Below are 23419 nucleotides of genomic sequence, written 5' to 3' on the forward strand. Positions count from 1 at the left end.
AAATCAACAAGAGATAGAAACTCAAGAAAAGCAGAAGGAGATGGCAGTAATGAAGAAACAACAAGTCACAGAGGTCTCCACAGATGAGCCGCTTTTGGATTCTCTCTCAGAGGTCTCAGCTGGACTATTTAATATAAGAGAGGCGGTTCCGGATTCTAATGTAATGATTTATCAAGCCACAAACCAGCATGGAAGTCAACCAGTTGATATACAATTTACAGAACCAGAAAGATTTAAGCCACAAAAGCAAAACCAACAAGTTCAAGTTATAGATCAGCATGAAAACCAAATAGTCGATACACAATCTACAGAAAGGAATTCAGGATGGAGATCCAACCCACAAAAAGTTAAGAAAAGAAGAAGTAGGTCTCACAAAAACAAATTTTTTTAAACTAAACAACTGTGTAATGCCAGTTATTTATGAGAGGACTGAATATATGAAAAGATAATGGGCAAAGTATTGGTTTACTTTATCCTGAGGAGAGTGACAAATCTCTGCAGTGCTGAACTTTTGGGATGTGAAAAGGGCCTTAAATCGAATGGATTGGAAATATCTTTTTCGTTTTTTGGATTTCTTGATAAATATATTACGTTTATGCTGAGTTACATGGCAAGAGATTTACTGGATTGGGGCACGCAGAAGATCTGGTTGTTACCCTATTATGGTGGTTGGAATTAATAATCTGGATAAAAGACACCTCTATAGACATTATATGGAATATAAATATAAAGTCACTCGGGTGGTTGTTGTGTTTCTTTTTTGCAATATGAAGATATTTGTTATGGATGGGGGCAGATGGTAATTGAAGATTGAAGATACTGAAAATACTGTTGGAATTAGGATGCGATGTTACTCTAACATGGGCGATGGAGTTTATCATCTAGTTGAAAGACATTACAGAAGATATTATATGGATTATAAGCTTAAAGTTTTTTTTTAGGATTTTATTTACATAAGGGAATATTTTTCTAGTTGAGTGGGCAGAAGAATAAAGATATTAATATGGTAGTTTTGTAGGAAAGTGGGTGGAGATAGGTTAGGTTATTGATTGTTTAGTTTAAAGAAAAGGGATATTATGTCTAGATGTGAATATATGTAAAAGATTTGAGCTAAGAGATATAATGATGGGGGGAAGGAAATGGGTAGCTGAACTGAATAAATGTTAAATTAGGATTTACTATATAGTCTTATAGTGGAAGGTTGTTTTGAAATGTTATATTAATATATACAAAAGATTTGACTTAAGAGATATACGTATGGGGGGTAGTAAAAGGGTAGATTATGAACGGAAATCGCTAAATTGGGAGATAAAATAATATTATGTTAAATTAGGAGTTATTAGATAATGTTATAATAGAATGTCACTTTGAAATGTACAGCATAGTATAGCATAAGGGGGATATGACAATTTTATTAGAAAGAAAGGGTCAGCATATGGAGATGGAGTAAGTGGATGGTAAAGTATGATATAATCTGTTATGGATTTGGGTTTTATTATGAAGAAGTCACAGGGGAAGGGGAGGGTGAGGGGGGGTTAGGGAGGAGGGGGAAAAAAGGGGGGGAAAATCTGTATTTGAAAAACTTTTTCAATAAAAAAAAAAAAAGAAACCAAATGGTGAGTCATTGTACAAAGCCAGACTTGTAGCTCAGGGTTTCGCTCAACGTTATCCTGAGGACTACACAAATACTTACTCACCGACAGTCAGAACTGAGAGTGTAAAAATTGCTTTAGCAACTGCAACTATCCTTGGTTTAGAAGTTTTCCAGTTTGATGTTGACACGGCTTATCTACATGCAGACCTAGATGAAGAGATCTACGTGAGAAGTCCTCCAGGATTCCGACAGCAAGAAGGGGATACTTGGTTTCTAAACAAAAGTCTTTATGGTCTGAAACAATCTGGTTTAATGTGGTATTTATGTCTTACTGACAAACTAAATTCAATGGGCTTTATTAAGTCCGAAACTGATGAGTGCGTGTTCACAAAAAGATCTAACAATGCATATGAGATAGTTCTTGTTTATGTTGATGATATTGTTTATATTGGTCCAAATAAGCAAATGAGTGAAATTTTTGCCAAAGCTTTGCAGAGATTCTTCACATTGAAATCATTAGGTCACATTAGCACTTATTTAGGTGTTCAGATTGAAAAAACACAGAAGGGGTTTAGTCTTTCACAAGAAGATAAAATTGAACAAATTTTGCATCATTGCAACATGAAGGATGCTAACACAACAAAGACACCCATGCAAACAGATTTTCATAACTTGACACAAGAAGCAAGTCCTGAGTTCGAGGATCAAACACTTTATCGTTCAGTCATTGGGTCACAATTGTACATTAGTAGTTGGACCAGATCCGACATTGCACTTAGTGTTAATCTCTTATCACGACACGTAGGTAAGGCAAAACAGTTTCATTGGACATGTATTAAGAAATTATTGAGATAGCTAAAATACACCAAACATTTGAAGTTATTGCTAGAACCAACACATACTTATTATGCAGAATTATGTTGTTATGCAGATTCTGATTGGGCAAGTGATAAGAAATCACGTAAAAGTACTTCAGGTTATATGATGTTCTTAAATGGATGTCCTGTTTATTGGCAAGTACGTAAACAGAATTTTGTTTCTTGTTCATCTACTGAAGCTGAATATGCTTGTGTTTCAGATGCATGTAATTCTCTAACTTGGTTTGATGCTTTAGTCACAGATATCTGGACACACCCGATCTGACCGATCACCGTGATGAAAGACAATGAATCGGTGGTTTATATTTCTGAATCACATTTCACAGGTTCTAGGTCCAGACACATTGACATCCGTTATCAAAACATAAAACATTTAGTGAAAAAAGGTTTTGTCAAAATGCAATATGTATCTACACATGATCAAATTGCTGACATGCTCAACAAACCACTCCCAGCAGCTCAACACGAGTATCTGCGTAAGAAGATGTGCCTTATTTGATGATGTACTGATATTTCACTCAACTGGCAAAGAAGGGGAATGTCACTGCATTTTTTTATTTCCCAGCTGAGCTTCATTATTTTTGGACTAATAGACTTACTGTAGTTTGCCAAGTTCCTTATCAGTATTTTACTACGCATGTCCGCATTCTTTCACATTCCCTCACACTCCTTTTCCTTTGTTCTCATGCCACGGGGGTGTCGACTGCTGGAAAGCAGCCGGCCCGAATTACTTTCAAAATGTAGCAATTATCTTTCTTAGTTAGTGAGGTGTTTTATTTTCTTTATAACAAATAAATGAGTTTTATTAGAGAACTTTTCTTTGCGTTTCTTTTCAGAATATTGCAACAAGGAATAAGCCACGATCCATCCTATAATTAAACCAGGGTGATTTTTCCCAGAGCCAAAGATGGGATTAATCAATGCCCTGACAATGTCAGTGGCATGCTTGGGGCCTTGTTCCAGTCGTGCCCTGGGTGGTGGCTCTGGCCTTGGTTTCGGGGCTGGGGTTGCGCATGCTGATGCTATATGGCCTCTGCCCCCACATCTGTAGCATTCAGCAGACTTCGTGGGAAGGCTGGTCTTGGGGCTGGCTGTGGTTCCCCATCAGCTGGGTGGTCTCTGGTCTGGTTAACATCTCTCTTTGGTGTCCAGTTGCTTTCTCATGTCATTGGCACGCAGCCCGCTGTCGACTTTTATGGCTACTCGGAACCACTTGGAGAGTCAGTTCGGGATGTCCCAGTAAGTGGTTACCTGGGCGATTTGCTTGTCCAGGCATGTTCTGAAAAAATGCACCAACAGCCGCTCTGGTAAAGGAAGTAGCTTCCCGATGACTCTCCTGAATTCATGGATATGTTCCTTGATGGGTCACCCCCTTTGCATTAGATTTCTGAGCTCATCTTCAGTGTATGGGTCATCCTCCACCTCCTCAAATCTGGCCTCTAGAAGTTGTAGGAAGTCATCTGCATCTTGCAGTTGGGGGGCTCTCTTGTGGAGAGCTGCTAGCCATTCCATTGCTTCTTCCTCTAGCCCCCCTGCGATGGTGTTCACTATGATTCTGGGGGATGGGTAGAGGTGTACATAGCATTCTAGGTGGATTTTGGCCAAGTCAAGGAATAGAGCTTGCTGGTCTGAGTCCCCATCAAACTTTCCCCTGAAGCAGGGTGGTTCATTCAGCGCTGCTCCTCCCTCCTCCTGTTGGCCGCTGTAAGCTTGCGCTTTATGCGGCTGGCCTTCTTCCTCTGCTCTAGTTTGGAGAGAGGGAGAGGGTTGTCTGCCCAGGATGGCCTGCCTGCTGTGTGGGAGGGGCACTGGCTGCAGTCCCAGGCTTTTTCTCCTTCTGACGGGTGGAGAAGGGGGGCTGTGTTCCAGTCTGCGGCTCCTCACTTCAAAAGGATTAGGTGTCCCTTCCCTCTCTTTAGGCCGGCATGATGGCCCCTCCTCCCAAATGGTGGCGTGGTCAAATTCCTCCCTCAGTTGCTCTATGGAGCTCCCCAGGGGCTCCCTAAGGACCTTTGGGAGCCTGGCTTGTTCCCAGTCCCACATCCAATCCACTCTTCTCAGCTCATTCAGGGGCTTCCCCTTTTTCTGGGAATTGGGGTGGGGGAACTCAACCTCAGCTGCTTTAGGGGCTAATTTCCACCAATACTCATCCCTTCTTGCTTCAGCTGCTGGAGCGGATGTCTCAACTTTGATGTCTGGGAGAGGCTGCACTCCAGCTGCAATTGGGCTGCTGGGGCCTGGAATTGTCTCTTTTCCAGTAGCTTGTGTTAAGTATTAAGTGACAGTTTAAATAAGCCAATCAGGAGTGAATCCTGAGAGCAGGAAATTCGGAGAAGCATCAGTGGCTGAAGCCGGGGACAACTCCCGTTTAAAAGGAGCTGCTGCGGCTGGGTTTGCCATTGCTGTTATGGAGCCGAATAAAGTATCTAAACTTACTGCATGTCCAGTCCTTTCTAAATCGCCCACGATCTAACACTGGCGACGAAGATGGGATACTGAAGGACAAGGATGAAACATCAAACTCCAAAGCAATCAACAGCCACCAGATCGACAACACCGTACCGGTCAGATCATTGGCTACAGAGATGTCTGCAATCAGTCTACCCACCCCATTCAACCCAGCCGGAGAAGATTGGGAAGCATACATGGAGCGTTTCTATATGTTCATGGAGGCGAATGACCTATTAAGTCTATCGGAGCAGAGGAAGAGAGCCCTCTTCCTCACGCGTTGTGGACCGGCAGTATTCAAGATGGCCAAAGCGCTCGCCATCCTGGCCGACCTGAGAACAATGACTTGGACAACCCTGCAAGACATCCTAAAGGCACACTATGCGCCACAAGCGTTCTCTCTGGTAAGAAGGCATGAATTTTACCGAAGGGACCAGAAGGAGGGTGAGACGATCAGCGAGTTCATGGCGACCTTAAGGGAGATAGCCGCCGCATGTGACTTTGTGAGCCTGGAGGAGGCCATGAGGGATCGCTTAGTACTGGGACTGAGAGACCTCACACTACAGAGCAGGTTGCTAGCCAGGCTACAGATAACGTTCAAGGAGGCTTTGGAAGAGGCATCAGCAACCAAAGCATCCCAGAAATCCACGGCGGCTATGAAAAAGATGAAAAACGGGCGAATATTTGTACGGGTGGAGATTCGAATTCATCACCAACCACAAACCGCTGTTGGGGATTATCGTGGGAGATAAACCTACACCCCACATTCTGTCACCACGAATGCTCCGGTGGATAGAGTTCCTGGCGGCTTATGACTACCAGCTGTTTTACAAACCAGGGAAGACCATCTCCCATGCCAACGCACTCAGCCGATGCCCCTTGCCGGAAAACGTGAAAGACCCTGCACCCGCTGCCTACACACTACTAGTTGAAACTATGGAGAACATGCAAGTCTCGGCGGGAGACATCGCGAGAGCCACAGTGAAAGATAGAACGCTGGCGTGCATTTTAAATTGGATCTGGAAGGGATGGCCGGACACAAACCTAGGCACGGAATTCCAATCTTTCAAGACAAGACAGACAGAACTCTCAGGGCTAAGGGGGTACGTATTGTGGGGAGACAGGGTAATCATCCCTGAAACATTACGACAGGACATTTTACATACATTACACCAGGGCCACCCGGGGATCATAAAAATGAAAGCACAGGCTAGGAGCTACGTGTTGTGGCCAGGGATGGACAAAGAGATAGAAACCTGGATGGCAATTTGCAAACCATGCCAAGAACCCGACCAGCCCCCCACGCAGCCCCCACACACGACTGGGAGAACCCGGGAGCACCCTGGTCCCAGATACATATAGACTTTGCGGGCCCATGCCAAGGGAACATGTTCCTCATCATCGTGGACACATATTCAAAATGGTTGGAAGTCAGTCTGATGCCATGAACGACAGCAGAGGCAGTCATCCGAGTCCTCAGGAGACTGTTTGCAATTCACAGGTTGCCTGACCTAGTAGTCTCGGACAACGGGCCCCAGTTCACGGCAAATGTTTTTGAAATGTTTCTTGCCAATCAAGGAATCTGGCATGCCCTGTCAGTGCCAGGAAAGCCTTCGACGAACGGTTTGGCTGAATGAATGGTGAGAACAACTAAAGAAACATTGACCAGACTGGGGCCGGGGGACATACAAGCCAAAATCAACAAACTCTTGAGCATCCAGCACATCACACCGAGCGCCACGACACACCGAAGCCCAGCCGAACTATTAATGGGAAGGAAGTTGAGATCCACGTTGGACAGACTACACCCACAGTTCAGTACAGAAAAACCAGCCAACTCAACGAGTAGAACCAGACAGTTCCAGGTGGAGGACAAGGTTTACGCAAAGAATTTCAGCGGAAACCTCCTATGGATACCAGCGGAGGTCACACAGATCACCGGTCCACTATCGTACAGACTCCAGACAGCGGACGGCAGACAGTGGAAAAGACATGTGGACCAATTAAGGGGACGAATAACCAGGACAGAGCCCGATCTGGAGGAAAGGAATCTCAAACACAGAGAGAAAAGACCCCCGGACGGAAACACCAATACACCAATACAGGAACATACAGAACAAGTCTCAAGAAGCCCGAGAAATAACAGCGGACACTTACTTGAGAGTCGGGAGGAGGATCCGAGTAACCAGAGCAGCAGTCCAGTCCAGTCCAGGGAAGAAGGAGTTAACATCCGGAAGGAGAGGACCACGCCAGCCGCCGAGTTTGAGAGAGTTCCAGAGGCAAGACCAGGAGAGCCATGGAACTCGACCTCACACTCGGAGAACACTGGATGGACTGATCTGAGCAGGTCCAGTCACGCCCTGAGACGGCCCGCCTACTTGTGAGATTACGTACCCTAGCAGCTACAGGATTGGACAACGCCAGTCTAGAGGGGAGGGGTGTTGAGTATTGAATGGCAGATTCAAACGAGCCAATAAATGAAAGAGACCCGGGAGCGGGAAACTTAAGCAAGCGTCAGTGGCTGAAGTTGCGGACAGCTCCGGGCTATAAAAGGGGCTGCCCCGGCTGGGATTGCCATTGCAGTTTATGGAGCTTAAATAAAGTATTTGGAGACTTCCGGTTGGTGACTTGCGGCGATATGGTGTTGAGTGAGTGATCGCTACTCCCCGATACCCTTTATCACTGCGTTTTGGGGATCCCCTTGGGGGCGCAGGTCCTGGAGAGTCCTGTGGACAAAAGAGAGAGCCTGGCGAACGAGAGTGTGAGGCACAAACACCTCTCACAAGTCCAGGCGGCTCTGTCGATCCAGCGTGGTGAGCCGGTCATTTGATGGTGGGCCTGAAGCTGCAATAGCCAGCAAAAGGACGGGAGCGAAGCAGAAGATCGGGGTGCCGTGCTAGATCGGACATACTTTGGGGCGATTTGGCGTTGAGAGAGGAGGTCGGCGGAGCCAGGAGAGGACTGCTGTGCAAGGCGGCGACGGAGAGTGCAGAGCAGAGCGGATCGCAGCGGCTGAGACCTGACGGGCTGACGCAAGATACGCAGGGAGCAGGTCGCTTTTATAGAGAACTCTGGAGAGCATGGCGAGAAGGAGAAGAAACAAGCATTGATATGACTGGCGCTGATTGATAAGCGAGGTGGAAAGTGAGTAAGAGATCGATCTATGGGGCTTCTTTTTTGAGTGCCTCAGCAGAATAGCGGAACAGGAAGAGCGACCATTGTTGAACTGAAGGAGTGAGACAGCAGAGGACTGACAAGAAGACGATCTAGCAGTGAGATATACCATAGAGAAGTGTCAGAATTTGTCGGAACTTATCAGGAGTGGAGAGAAGGAGACTTATGAACTTGTAATCATTATTATTTACTAAAGGAAAAGTAAGAGGGGAAAAAAAAGAGAGAAGAAGAAGAAGAAGATCTATATACTCTTACTATATACATTATAATATAATATATCATATACACAAATTGTGATACTCTGACCCCCATTCTCCCCTTTATTTTTATAAGTAATTGGGTTTTCAATATTTGAATTTTGGTTCTTTTGTTAAACAATAATAATATTAATAAGAATTACAAACTGTTAAGGGAGATAGGGAATATAGAATATAGAAATCAATTGTTGATCTTATTTTGCTGTTATTAGATATATTTATATATAAGGATCCAGATTTATAATTAATTAATTAATTAATTAATTAATTAATTAATAGCATTGATTTTACTTATACATACTTATACATATTTATCTAGTTATATCTATCTATTTTAATATATTTATTTTTAAGGGTAATATTTAATAACTTATTTATATCAATTCCATATACTAAGGCTTGAATTTAGTTATATAAGAATTATAGGTAGTGTGTATTAACTTATTTATTATAATCTTCCTATATTGAGGTTTGAATATAGCCATATCAAATCTATAATACTTATTGGGATATATAGGTATAGAACTCTTGGCTCACACGCGAGAATTGATTCGGAATTTGGTAGTGTGATTTAATCCATAGGTCTTAAACCATTAAGGAAGTCGGAGAATTTTGATGTGTTACAAAGATTTGATCTAAGAAAGATAGTTTGATGAATTGATCTTATCTAGTGAAGATAGTAAACCGTTTGAATAGGTTCAAGAAGAGGAATTAATAGAGGAAATAGGGGCAAAACCATTGAATGGTTATTTGGAAAAATATTGAGAAAATTATAAGAGAACAAAAGTTAACCTTGAAAGAAATGGCAACGATGACATCGACAATCTTAAAATCTGGCAAAAAAGCCCCATCTAATCCTACACTGACAACACTATCTCCAGTAATCCAGAAACCCTTAGAAGGCATACAGAAGTTAGATAAGCCACCAACAACTCCAACTCTCCAAACAGTACAATCTTCTTTATTGCTGATTCAGGAGACCATGTTAGCAATGCAGGCGAAATTGTTAAATAGTCACTCTGAACTTAAAACGGATATCCATGTTTTGGACACAAAAATGACCGAGATCCAAGCCTCCATCGCGAATAATGAGAGAAGAATTCAAAATGTAGAACAAAGGATGGAACAAAGTGAGAAAAAACTAGATATGGTGGACCGAACATTCGCGATACACAACAAAGGAATCAAAGAGTCCCTGATACAGTTGGAAATGCATAAGGCTTCATACTACCTTCGCCTCCAAAACATTTGCGAAGAGAAGGAAGAGGATTTAGGCGATAAAATAGCCGAGCTGATAGCAGATGTCCTTCAACAGGATAAACAAGATATCATCAAAGAACTTGACGAGGTTTACAGGGTTCAAACGAACTATGTAAGAAGAAACAGACTCCCCAGGGAGGTCCATGTGAAGTTCGCCAGGAAGAAAGTGAGGGATATTCTTCTTAACATAGCGAGAGAAGAAAAGGTTGTATTTCAAGGAAAGGAGGTGAATATCCTGAAACAGATACCTAGAAGGGTGAGGGAAGTGAAGAAAAACTACAGGTTTCTGGCGAGCCAACTGAACAGAAGGAACATTATATTTCGATGGATCCTGCCAGAGGGGATGATAGTATCATGGCAAGGAAGAAAAGTTAAAATCGATAGCTTAGCTGAAGCACAAGATTTTTTAGATCAACTAAGAGGAGGGGAAGAAGAACAAATTAGCAAAGAAGAGATCGATATGGTAAACACGGAAGAAGAAACCTCACAAGAGCAAAGCACAAAGGAAGATATAGAGGAGGAGAAGAAAAAAGAAGAAGCGGAAGGACAAGGAAAGAAGATTAGACTAATAAGAGCAGTAACGCTAAAGACAAATAAGAACTAGAATCCGGACACAATATAAGAAATGGATGGCCTAAAAATTTTATCCTTAAATGTTAATGGCTTAAATGATCACAAAAAAAGAAAGATAATTTTATCAAAACTGGTAAAACGGAACCCAGACATAATTTGTTTACAGGAGGTTCATATAAAAGAAGATGAGGCAAATTGTCTAGAATTTATTAAATTTGGCAAACTATTCGTGTCACTAGCAGAGAAAAAGAAAAGAGGTGTGGCGATATATGTGAAAAAAGGAATCGAGGCAGAATTAAAGTATAAAGATACTAAAGGGAGAATTCTAATGGTAGAAATTAGGAGAGGTAATGCAAAAATGATGTTGGTGGGAGTATACGCCCCAAATGAGAAACAGGGACAATTTTACAAAAAATTACACGAACAATTAGGGAGTCGGGCCCATGCTGAAATATGTATGTTAGGCGATTTTAATGGAATTGTTAACCCAGTGAAAGATTATAAAAGTGGGGAGAGAAAAAGAAATAAAAGATTACCTCTGCCAAAAAGCTTCTTTGATCTCGTGGACGAAATCAACCTAATTGATATATGGCGTACTTTACACCCGCACGATTCCCAATACACTTTTTTCTCAAATCCACAGAATTCTTGGTCCAGAATTGACATGGTATGGACTACTAGAAAATTAGGTCTAGAAATTAAGAAAGTGGATATAAGTATAAATACTTGGACAGATCATAAACTTCTCGAAGTAAATTGGCACTATATTAACAAGAGAAGACAACAAAGATGGAGTCTAAGGTCCAACCTCTTGAATGAAAAAGAGTTTATAATAAAATTAAATGAAGAAATTAAGCGCTTCTTCATCGAGAATGGCAAGCAAGGTACCGCGAAGGAAATTGTATGGGATACCATGAGAGGAGTAGCGATATCGTACACGGCGTTCAAAAATAATGAAGAAAGGAAAGTTAGAGAGGATTATAATAGGAAACTAGAAGAAGCGGATAGCAAATTACAACAAAACCCGGGAGACGAGATGGCCAAACAAAAGTGGATGATGGCAAGGCATAATCTTAACATTCTGGATCAGGAAGAGTTGGCGCAAAAAATCAAGAGAACAAAACACTACCACTTCGAGAACGCCAACAAGTCGGGAAGATGGCTGGCATACAGATTAAAAAAAGAACAGGAAAAAAATCAAATTCTTATACTAGAAGACTCCAATGGAGATATCTTGACAAAAGAAGTTGACAAGTTAGAAAGAGCGAGAGAATTCTACGAAGCTTTATATAAAGAGGAAACGATTGATCCAGATAAAACTGTACAATACCTGATGGAAGCTAACTTGCCACAGATAACGGAAGAAGAGAGAGAGAATTTATATTAAACAACTAATATTACATAATTAACCAATGTGAGGATGGATATAAAAATAGATGACAATGGGAGGGGGTATAATATAGAATAGAAGGGAAAAATTGAATTTGATTAAGATTAGAGATGAGGATGAAGGGTAATATTGGTTTTTTACAAAAATAGATGAGGAATAAATATGGCAAAAAGGAAATATAGAAATTGTAAATTTAATTGAAATGACTAAACACTGTTTAAATTTGTGAACCGGCCAAATACTCTGTTCAAAGAAAATACATTGTATGTTTGTATGTGTGTTTCTAATTATTGTTATTTATTCATATTTGTTCCCTTTTATTCTTTAAAGTTTAACAATTCATTCTTTATCTTAATATCTTTATATTTGTTTGGGGTTGGCTTTCTTCCCTTTCATCTTTTTTATTGTACAGCAATCTTTCTCCTCAAACCTACCACCTCTCTTTTCTTTCCTTCTTACTTTCTCTTCCCCCCACCCTCTTCTTCTCCTCCCAATTTTCCTCTTCCTTTCTCCTTCTCCTCCTCTCTTCCTCCCTCTCTTACCCTCACTCCTACTCTAATTTCCCTTCCCTTCCTTCATTCCTCTCTATTACTGTATCCTTTTATGCATATGGACTACTCAGAGGGCTGAAAAAGTTATTTTTGACTGGTCCTCACACTTTTGACCAGTCCTCGAACTTACGACTGTCCTCACATTTTACATTTTTGCCCTATCTTGTCATCATGGTGAAGAGAAGCAGTTGTGAAATGAGTGACATGTTTGTTAAGAATGCTGCACGGGCATAAATGTGAGGATGGTCATAAGTGTGAGGACCAGTCAAAAGTGCGAGGACCTGTCAGAAATGACTTTTTTCAGCCCTCTGGGTAGTCCGTTTGTGCATATGGACTACTCAGAAGGCTGAAAAAGTTATTTTTGACTGGTCCTCGCACTTTTGACCAGTCCTCGAACTTACAACTGTCCTCACATTTTACGTTTTTGCCCTATCTTGTCACCATGGTGAAGAGAAGCAGTTGTGAAATGAGTGACATGGTTGTTAAGAAAGCTGCACGGGCATAAATGTGAGGATTGTCATAAGTGTGAGGACCAGTCAAAAGTGCGAGGCCCAATCAGAAATGACTTTTTTCAGCCCTCTGAGTAGTCCCTATGCACATAGCCACGCCCACCCGGTCACATAATGAGCTAGCCACGCCTACACAGTCACGTGACCAGCTAGCCACGCCCACCCAGTCACATGATTGCCAAGCCACACCCCCAACTAAGCCACGCCCACAGAACCTGTTGTTAAAAAAATTGAATCCCACCACTGGTGAAAGGGCCTCATAAGTGGAATAGCCTAGGGCCTCTTTTCATCTAAATCCGGCCCTGATAGCACCAGTGATGAAATTCAATTTCTTTTACTACCAGTTCTGTGGGCGTGGCTTGGTGGGCATGGTGTGGCTTGGTGGGCGTGGCAGGGTAAGGATACTGGAAAATCTCCATTCCCTCCCCACTTCAGGGAAAGGATGCTGCAAAATCTCCATTCCCACCCCACTCCAGGGGAAGGATACTGCAAAATCCCAATTCCCTCCCTATTCCATGGGAAGGATACTGCAAAATCTCCATTCCCTCCCTACTCCAGGGGAAGGATACTGCAAAATCTCCATTCCCACCCCATTGGGGCCAGCCAGAGGTGGTATTTGCTGGTTCTCCGAACTGCTCAAAATTTCCACTACCGGTTCTCTGGAACCTGTCAGAGCCTGCTGGATTTCACCCCTGGATAGAACCCAATGTTCAAATCTGTCAAGATCCTTCGGTATCTTAAGCCTATCTTCCGGAGTGTTGGCTATTCCTGCTAGCTTGGTGTCATCTGCAAATTTGATGAGTTCCCCATCTATCCCCTCATCCAAATCATTGATGAAGATGTTGAAGAGTACTGGGCCTAAAACAGAGCCTTGGGGTTGTCCACTGCATACTGTCCTCCATGTAGAAGCAGTTCCATTGAGGACTACATGTTGAGTGCTGTTGGTCAGCCAGTTATGAATCCATCTGGTGGAGATGCTGTGTAACCCACATTTTTCTATTTTATCTAGTAGTAGGTTATAGTCTACTTTATCAAATGCCTTACTGAAGTCCAAGTAAATTATATTGACAGCATTCCTCTGGTCCACTAATTTTGTCACATTGTCAAAGAATGCAATAAGATTAGTCTGGCATGATCTGTTTTTGACAAACCCATGTTGGCTTTTGGTTATTACTTTGTTTGCTTCTAGGTGTTCGCTGATTCGTTGCTTGCTTGTCTTTTCCAGAATCTTCCCTGGTATTGAGGTCAGGCTGATAGGTCTGTAGTTTCCTGGATCTATTTTTTCCCTTTTTTGAAAATGGGAACTACATCAGCTCTTTTCCAGTCCTCTGACAGTTCCCCAGTGCTCCAGGATCTTTGAAAGATATAGTTCAGTGGTTCTGAGATCTCGTCTGCCAATTCCTTCAGAACCTTGGGGTGTAGTCCATCTGGTCCTGGTGATTTGAACTCGTCTAGGGTAGACAGGTGCTCACTTACCATTTTCTTCCCTATTTTAACTTGTGTTCTTAGTCTGTTTTTTGTGGTGCTGTTTTTGATAGGTTGGACTGTTTTTTCCCTTTGTGTAAAGACAGATGCAAAAAACAAGTTAAGTAGTTCTGCTTTCTCCCTATTGCTTGTCATCTTGCCACTTTCTCCCAGAAATAGACCAATTGTTTTCTTGACTTTTTTCTTGTTTTTAAAATGTGGGAAGAAGCCTTTTTTTGGTTATTTTTTTACTTTTGTCACAAGCCTTTGTTCATTGTGAGCCTTAGCTTGCCTCACTTCATCTTTGCAGGCTCGGGCTATTTGTTGATATTCTGCCTTAGTTATGTGCCTCTCTTTCCACTTTTTATACTTGGCCTTTTTTTCTTTCAATTTGTCAGAGAGTTCTTTATGCAGCCATGCTGGTTTCTTTTGAGAGCTGTTATTTTTCTTCTTCATTGGTATTGTGCTAGACTGGGCTTTTATAATTGCACTTTTCAAAATTTCCCAAGCTTCTTGAGTTGTTTTCCCCTTGAGGATTCTCATCCATGGAATCCTTCCCAAGATCTAAGTTTATTGAAATTAGCTCTCTTAAAGTCCAAGACTCTAGTTTGACTTTGTTCTATTGCTTGTGCTTGCATAATATTGAATTCCAATATTGCATGATCACTTGCCCCCAAGGTTCCTGTAGCTTCAAAACCTTCTATCATTTCATCTCTGTTAGTGAGAATTATGTCCAATATCCCTGATCCCCTTGTTCCCTTTTCAACTTTTTGGGAAACAAAGTTGTCTGTTAAGTTTGTCAGGAACCTGTTGGATCTTCCACTTGGTGCAGATTTTGTCTCCCAGTTGATGTCAGGGTAGTTAAAATCCCCCATTATTATTGTGATTTGCTTCCTACATACCATAGTTAGCTGACTAGCAAATGTTCATCTATTTCCTCTGTTTGGTTGGGTGGCCTATAGTATACACCTATGGCAATGTCATTTTCCCCCTTTTAATATTGCCCCAAATGCATTCAAGATAATTTTCATCATTGTTGTGCTCTATTTGTGTAGAGATGTAGTTATTTCTTTCTTTTCATTAACTTTCTTTTCCATTTCAGAATTTGGACCATGCATTTTGAGACAGACAAATCACACCAATTTTATCCTGCTTTTACATTCTGGTCTTTTCACTCAAAATTTAAGAAGATCTGTTCTTTCAATATGTTCACTGTCAAAATTATAACTTGTTTGAAGAAGGGTCTTCCTCCTTCTGAATCTCATTATTTTAAAATTATTTTACTTTCCAAAGTGTTTAAAAACTACAGTTATCTACCTATCTGATAGGATTGCATTAGTTTTGGTCATTTGTTCCTATTTCTCCTGAACCAGATTAGCCACTAATTATATGTATATTGTAAGTCTAGACTAGTTTTAAACACATAATTTTCCTCCAAGAGAGAATGTGAATTGCAATTTGATAGTTGAAAATTATAAATGTTTGAAATTAGGATGTAATCTCAATTATAAGTTAAGATAAGTGAAAATAACATGCAAGCTGAAATACATAATGTTAATTCAGTCTAGGAAGACTATTAGTGGCAGAATCCATTTAATCCAATTTTCTGGATTACACAACATATTTAACTAATTATATAAAGTTAACTACTGTTTGTTTCAGAGTATTGTAAGAATATACAGTCTTCTTACTGTATTCTTATACTGTATACGGTATTCTTATTGAATTGCACATTGGCGTTTATATTTGCTATTTTATCTTTTATTATGCACCAAATAATACTGATGGGTAACTATATACATTTCACTAAATACATACATACATATTATATGCTTACATATAACAGGTTTATCCAAACATTACTGTGCTACACAGTGAAGACTACATAGTTGTAATATATTTGGTTTTTTTTTAATCACCTTTATTACTTCTTGTAATAAAGAGTCTCATTGTTTTTCTTTTTCTCTTTGAAGTTGCAATAAATGGAGCAGCTTTGTGTGTTTAATATCTTTTCTTTGGTCATATCACAGACAATTTGTCCTATAGATAAAATAGTATTAACTATATGAAGTACTGATTTATATCTATTAATATTATTTCATGTTAAATATAACATTTTCCTCAAAAGCATCAGAGAAAACAATTTCTTCCTCCACCCCTCAATACCTTTCAGCAATAGATTTTCTTTGTATTATAGGAAGTCTCCACATTTAGAGGCCATTCAGATTAGCATTCTTTTGTGTGCAGACATTCATATACAATGCTGAGAGAGACAATAAATGTTTTACAAATAATATACAGCTAAGGGATACTTTTAAAAGGGGATTTCCTAAGTTTCTTTTTTCCAAATATCACATATAAATACAGAAAATTGGGGTTTAAATATACCTTAATAGCCATTAATTTTTTTAAAATGGGGTGAACAGGTTTGACAAATAAGGGAACTAGGAAAGAGGGTGATGATTAAGCTTCTTCCCATAAAATTTCTTTACTTATATTAGGACAACAGGTACTTGTTCCTATATACGATTATATCAATGTTTTAAAATTGCAGGTATGTGGCAAAATTTAGGTCAAAATTGTTGCTTAAAGCAATATTTCTGTTCACCAACTAAGATTAATTATCTCAAAGCAATTGTCCACTTGCTATATTGCTAAGAGATAACTTCTAGATTGCTAAAAGAGATAAACTTCTAGATTGCTAAACACTTCTAGATAGCACTCTAGAAGTTTTATGTATCATAATCTTTACTTTGGCTAGGCAGCTACAAATGCTATTATACCGTAAACCTTGATTTTCCAGCCTCAGTGTAACAATTTTTACATGCATTGGATAAAATTCCATTGCATAATATCATTATGCAAATATATCACTTTACCAAATCCCTCACTTCTACAGTGCCATAATTTCTAGAAAAAGTTTTATTTTGCAATTAGACAGCTTGTAATGGTATTTTATTTTTTTTTTATTTTTTTTTATAATAGTTTTTATTAATAATAAAAAGAAAAAAACAAAACCAACATAGATACATTGAAACAACATACAAAACGAACACACATCAATTCAGTCCAATGACTGACTCTTAGAAGATATTACAACGGTGGGTTATTTTTCATATTTCTATTTGTATCAATATTTACAGTCACCTATTTACTTAGTTATATATGTACATATATAATTGACTCCTTATTTACTTCTATGCATTTCTATTGAGTACTCGAAAATCATCTTTATATTCCTATTTTTGCCTCCAGCCAGTTGTACCATCTTTGCCATATTAAATAGTAATCAGTATCATCTTTCTCTTGTATTTCTTTTGTGAGCTTATCCAATTCTGCACATTCTGTAATTTTAGCTATTTATTTTGTCTTCTGTGGGTAACTGTTCAGATTTCCAATGTTGGGCAAAGAGTATACGTGCTGCTGTGAGGATATGGATGATCAAATATTTTATTTCTTTGGTATATTGTGTTGTGATTATTCCCAATAAAAAGGTTTCCGGCCTCATTTCCAGTTTTTGTTTCGTGATTTCTTCAATCATTGTTTTAATTTGTTGCCAGTATTGTTTTGCCCTTCGGCATAGCCACCAGAGATGATAATATGTCCCTTTCTGTGATTTACATTTCCAGCACATCGGAGATGTATTTGGGAACATCTTGGCTAGGCGCGCCGGTGGGAGGTGCCATCGGTAGAACATTTTGTAAAGGTTTTCCTTATAGGGTATAGACAATGTCATCTTGTAATTTATCTTCCACAGATTCTCCCACTTATCCAATTCAATAGTATGTCCTATATTTTTGGCCCATATTATCATATTCTCTTTGACAACTTCCTCTTCTAATTTGTATTTTAATAGGTACCTATAAATTTTGGTAATCATTTTCTCATCTGTACTTTGTAATATTTTATCCAATTCATTTGGTTCATTTTGAAATCCGAATTGTGCCCGATCAGTTTTATATCTTGATTCTATTTGCATGTATGGCCACCAATCAATGTCTATACCCTGATTTTGTAATTCTTGTCTTGCTTGTAATTCTCCTTCACTGTTCAGTAATTCTTTGTAAGTCTTCTTTGTTTTAAATGACAACAGGTAAGCAAGCTACAGTCACATCATTCACTGCCTCCCAGAATATTTAGGAACTACATGGCCTTTTCAGACTCAAATATTCAAACCAGTATGTTCAGTGGTGAAATGTAAAATTTGTTACTACTGGTTCTGTGGGCGTGGCTTGGTGGGGGGGTAGTAATGTGACTGAGTGGGCGTGGTTTTTTTAAAGTTTTTTAAAACTTTTAAAATAATTTTTTCTACAACCTCTTCGGCTGAAGAGGTTGTTAAAAAATGCTTTTAAAAGCCTCTGATGATCAGGCAACTCAGCTGGGATCGCCAGAGGCTTTTAAAAGCATTTTTTTTCAGGCAGGAAACCAACAAAAACTTTAATCTAAGTGACATAAAGCTACAAATGTGATTTAAAAGGAAACAAACTTGATTCCCCACATTTGGAAAACAAAAAGAATCTTGGCTTTACCTCATACATGACCTCTATTTATCATGAGTCAGTTAACCCTCTACAAAAACAATGTGTCTTCTCAGCTATCAAAGAGTACCCATTCCTATTATATATTTCTAGTTGTTTGACACTCAAATACAAAAAAATATTCCCCATTCACACAATATAAAAGTCAAATTTATTCTGGAATTTAAGGAATTTACAACTGATTTAACATAATATAGTACTTCATATTTTTCCCAAATGAGTAATAATAGTAGGATATCCTTGTTTATTCAAATGACCTTTATTCTAACCCTCTCATTTGTGGTTGAACAATCCCGCCCACATCCACATTCCCAAAATTACATCAGAACATCCTGGCAGAAATTCTAAATTCCTGGTGGATATCAATTATACATCAAGGACCCAAGAACAGAGGAAGTCACTCATCTGATAAAATGACTGTTTTAATCCTTATTTTTATAGTCTTCATGAGCTGCATTCATTAAAGTCATATAAACATGCCTTTCTATGAATTCCTCTTTCTACCACAAATTTCTTAAAAATTATACTTGGCAAAGTTCAGTTACTTTGAGTTTAGCTCAGATAAAAAACAGGGTAAGAACTGTTGTAATATCCCCTGCTGATATAACCTTTTCAGTTTAACACTTGTTGTAATCTCTCTGAAAGTCAAACTTGATTTAAATATAGCTGAGTTCCATATGTGGGTTGACAGAAAGCTTTCTTTTTTACCAATACATACACTGAAAGAAACAAACTGCTTCCATAATCCAAATAGATGTGTTATGTTTATATCAGTTAAAAAGGGAAACAGTTTATCCCCAAGCACTAACAACCTCAGTTACGATTTGTCAATACTGTTGAATATTGCATTATTTGTTCAAAATATTATAAAATATAGATTCTAGTAAACATGTTTCAAAGTATAGTACAGTTGTGGTTTCTGTTCTGAAAACAAAAACACAATGTAATGATTAGTTTTTGGTAGGACTTGTCATTGGAAATAAAGCAGTGATCAGAATGTTAATAAGGATTGGGGAGATTAAGATTTAAATTTGCACAACAAATCTGAAAATCAGTTGCTGTCTTTGAACCCAATTTACAATGCAGAGTTTTTGTGAGGATAATATGGGGACACATTTACCAGCTTTTGCTCCTGGAAAAAAAGTAGGATATAAATACTGTATAATAAATATATATGTTATTATACAGCTGCAATCTTTAATTCTGTTAAACTCTGTCTTCAGCATTATTCTTTCAGTCAAATTCTGAGATCATTTTCTTGGAAATAAATGATTCCCTTTCCAAAAATGAAATATTTCTCAGAATCACATCCTTAGCTGTAGGTTCTAGTGTTATATTTCTTAGGAAACATACTGAATTCTTCATTAGGAACCAATAACCATGAATAATCTACAGCATCACATATGAACAGGGCCGGATTTAGATGAAAAGAGGCCCTAGGCTATTCCACTTATGAGGCCCTTTCACCAGTGGTGGGATTCAATTTTTTTAACAACAGGTTCTGTGGGCGTGGCTTAGTTGGGGGTGTGGCTTGGCAATCATGTGACTGGGTGGGCGTGGCTAGCTGGTCACGTGACTGTGTAGGCGTGGCTAGCTCATCATGTGACCAGGTGGGCGTGGCTATGTGCATAGGGACTACTCAGAGGGCTGAAAAAAGTCATTTCTGACTGGGCCTCGCACTTTTGACCGGTCCTCACACTTATGACCATCCTCACATTTATGCCCGTGCACCTTTCTTAACAACCATGTCACTCATTTCACAACTGCTTCTCTTCACGATGGTGACAAGATAGGGCAAAAACGTAAAATGTGAGGACAGTCGTAAGTTCGAGGACTGGTCAAAAGTGCGAGGACCAGTCAGAAATAGCTTTTTCAGCCCTCTGAGTAGTCCATATGCATAAAAGGATACAGCAATAGAGAGGGATGAAGGAAGGGAAGGGAAATTAGAGTAGGAGTGAGGGTAAGAGAGGGAGGAAGAGAGGAGGAGAAGGAGAAAGGAAGAGGAAGTAGGGAGGAGAAGAAGAGGGGGAGGAAGAGAAAGTAAGAAGGAAAGAAAAGAGAGAGGTGGTAGGTTTGAGGAGAAAGATTGCTGTACAATAAAAAAGATGAAAGGGAAGAAAGCCAACCCCAAACAAATATAAAGATATTAAGATAAAGAATGAATTGTTAAACTTTAAAGAATAAAAGGGAACAAATATGAATAAATAACAATAATTAGAAACACACATACAAACATACAATGTATTTTCTTTGAACAGAGTATTTGGCCGGTTCACAAATTTAAACAGTGTTTAGTCATTTCAATTACATTTACAATTTCTATATTTCCTTTTTGCCATATTTATTCCTCATCTATTTTTGTAAAAAACCAATATTACCCTTCATCCTCATCTCTAATCTTAATCAAATTCAATTTTCCCTTCTATTCTATATTATACCCCTTCCCATTGTCATCTATTTTTATATCCATCCTCACATTGGTTAATTATGTAATATTAGTTGTTTAATATAAATTCAACATTTTAATATAAATCAATTAGTTATATAACTACCTTTTTTGTATATTAATCAATATGAACATGAATATTCCAATTATTTCCATGCAATCCAATTTCTTACAAATCAATTAATTATATTTACCAATAATAATAAACCAAATAATTTCCCCCATATATTCCTCCAAACCACAACTTAACCATTTCTGCTTTCAGAAATATACAATTAATAGTATCTCAATTATTACAATTCCCTAGTTAAATAGAGCTTTTTTTCTTTTGTGTTTTAAAATCCTGAACTCTCCTCTTTTTCCCTAAATTTCCCATCGTTTTCACCTACCTTTTTTGGTGAGGAAAAAGAAAAGAATTCTGCCTGCCTAATTTTCCAACCTTGCAGCAACAGCAAAGCAGTTTCAGTTTCGTTTCTCAGCAAAGCTAGGGGAAAAAAAATCAGCACTCTTTGCAAGAAAGCAGAAGAGCCCTGAGCAAAACAGCTGAGACAAATCAGCTGAGAGCCGGGAGGCCAATTAGCCTATGCTGAAGCTCCGTGGGCCAATAAAATTACAAAAAAAAGCACCGAACCCTTTGTTAAATTGCTGGCTCCCCCGCCCCTCGCCCACCACTATTTATTGGCAATAAATAGTGGTGCGGAGGGGCGGGGCAAGCCAGCAATTTAACAAAGGGTTCGGCTGCACCATTGGCTCTAGGGCGGCCCTTTGAAGCCCCGCGGCAAGAATTTGAAGTTTTTTTTTCCTCTAGCCATCGGAGGCAGCAATAGATGGGGAGTGGGCGGGGTAAGCGAACGGCCGGCGATCCAACAGAGCAGAGAGTGAGGGTGAGTGAAGGCGTGGAAGCTGCTTTCTCCATCCTGCTCGCTTGCGTCCGGAGCCGGTGGGGAACCACGTGGCAGCCCACGTGGATCCCAGGCAGCGGAACTCAGGCTAGGGAAGGGGTGGGCAATTGTGGCTCTTTTACAACCTGTGGCCTTCAACTTCCAGAATTCCTGAGACAGCTTGGCTGTCTCAGGAATTCTGGGAGTTGAAGGCCACAGGTTGTAAAAGAGTCACAATTGCTACCCCTGGCTACGGTAGGCTGGCGCCGCGCGGGTGGGAGGCGAGGGGCGGGCGAGCCAGCAATTTAACAAAGGGTTCGGCCGAACCCTCTAGAACCCCCAGAATCCCACCACTGTGTAGGCCCCTCTTGATCTTGAGGCCCTAGGCTGAAGCCTAGTTAGCCTATAGGAAAATCCGGCCCTGAAAAAGAGTCATTACAGTTAAGGGAATGTCGAATCCTTACAGGTGCTGCAATTCCTGCAAGCAGAGTCGAGGAGCGCCTGTGTTCCAGCCAAGTTAAAAACTGGAACATTTTAAAAATGTCTTGATTTACTTGAAGGTTGTTAAGAAAACGCAAGAAGAGAGGACTAATTACGCTCTGAAAAATCCCCAACAACTTTTTGTACCATCATCCTTTAAAGGAGGTGGCAATTATTCCGGATCAGGTTACCGACGCTGAATGGAAGTGACTACGGAGGAGAAGAATGTGACCTCATGCGCAAATACTGCATTTTGAGATGGATGAGCGATGTCGCGCCTTTAGTAAAGGCAGCAGAGGATAGCAGTCGTACCTGAAGCATATCTCGCTCAAGAGTACGTGACAGAACCTTCACGTATGCAGAATCCTCCACCAGCAAAACTACCCTCACCGCCCCCCGTGAAAAGAGCCCACAGCTCTGAGTCGGTTTCTTTGCTACCTGAGATATAAATTGATTGGCTGAGTCAGTCCCGCCCTCGGGAATGACGCAGACAACCTCCGTTTGATAGGCAGGTACGCTTGGACGCGGCCATGTTGGGAGCGGAAGTGAAGTGAGTAATAGCCCCAGCCGCGGGAGAGGCGCTGAGGTTAGATTTACCGACCAGCGAAGGCTTCCTGTTGAACGTTTGCTCCTACGCCGGCGTGGGTACCCTTGCCTCATCCAGAGGGGTAGGAACCGCATCTCCGGTAATCTCCTCCCCTTACCGGGGAGGAAAATAACGGAGAAGGGAGGAAAATAACGAATGTCTCGGTATTCCTGAGGGGCGGCAGGAGACAACGGCGGGACCTTGAAGTTAAAGAAGAAAGATGCCGTTGGCACAGTTGGCGGACCCCTGGCAGAAAATGGCTGTTGAGAGTATGGCCGAGAGCGGCAGCAGCGTCGAGGTAAGCGCGTGGGGCATTCCCGGATTTGCGGGGCTCGATTAGCCAACCGCGTGGAATCCCGCCTGCACGATCAGGAGGAAGGGCGGGAGAAC

General features: G+C 40.3%; 1 protein-coding gene across 4 annotated transcripts in view; it reads left to right on the plus strand.

Moving 5' to 3' along the window:
• Positions 1 to 20565: 20565 nt before the first annotated feature.
• Positions 20566 to 23419, plus strand: part of RPS6KA3 (ribosomal protein S6 kinase A3) — a 147056-nt gene continuing 144202 nt past the window's right edge. For all 4 annotated transcript variants that reach the window (XR_015728253.1, XR_015728254.1, XM_087871355.1 and 1 more), the window contains exon 1: positions 20566 to 23327. Coding sequence is in view for 2 of the 4 variants with exons in the window: in XM_087871355.1 (XP_087727481.1) it covers positions 23250 to 23327 (78 nt within the window). In the remaining 2 variants the exon portion in view is untranslated. The remainder of the gene's footprint in view (positions 23328 to 23419) is intronic.

The sequence above is a fragment of the Pantherophis guttatus genome, chromosome 5 (genome assembly GCF_059756535.1).
Source record: "Pantherophis guttatus breed Tessera chromosome 5, ASM5975653v1, whole genome shotgun sequence".
NCBI classification, from domain to species: domain Eukaryota; kingdom Metazoa; phylum Chordata; class Lepidosauria; order Squamata; family Colubridae; genus Pantherophis; species Pantherophis guttatus.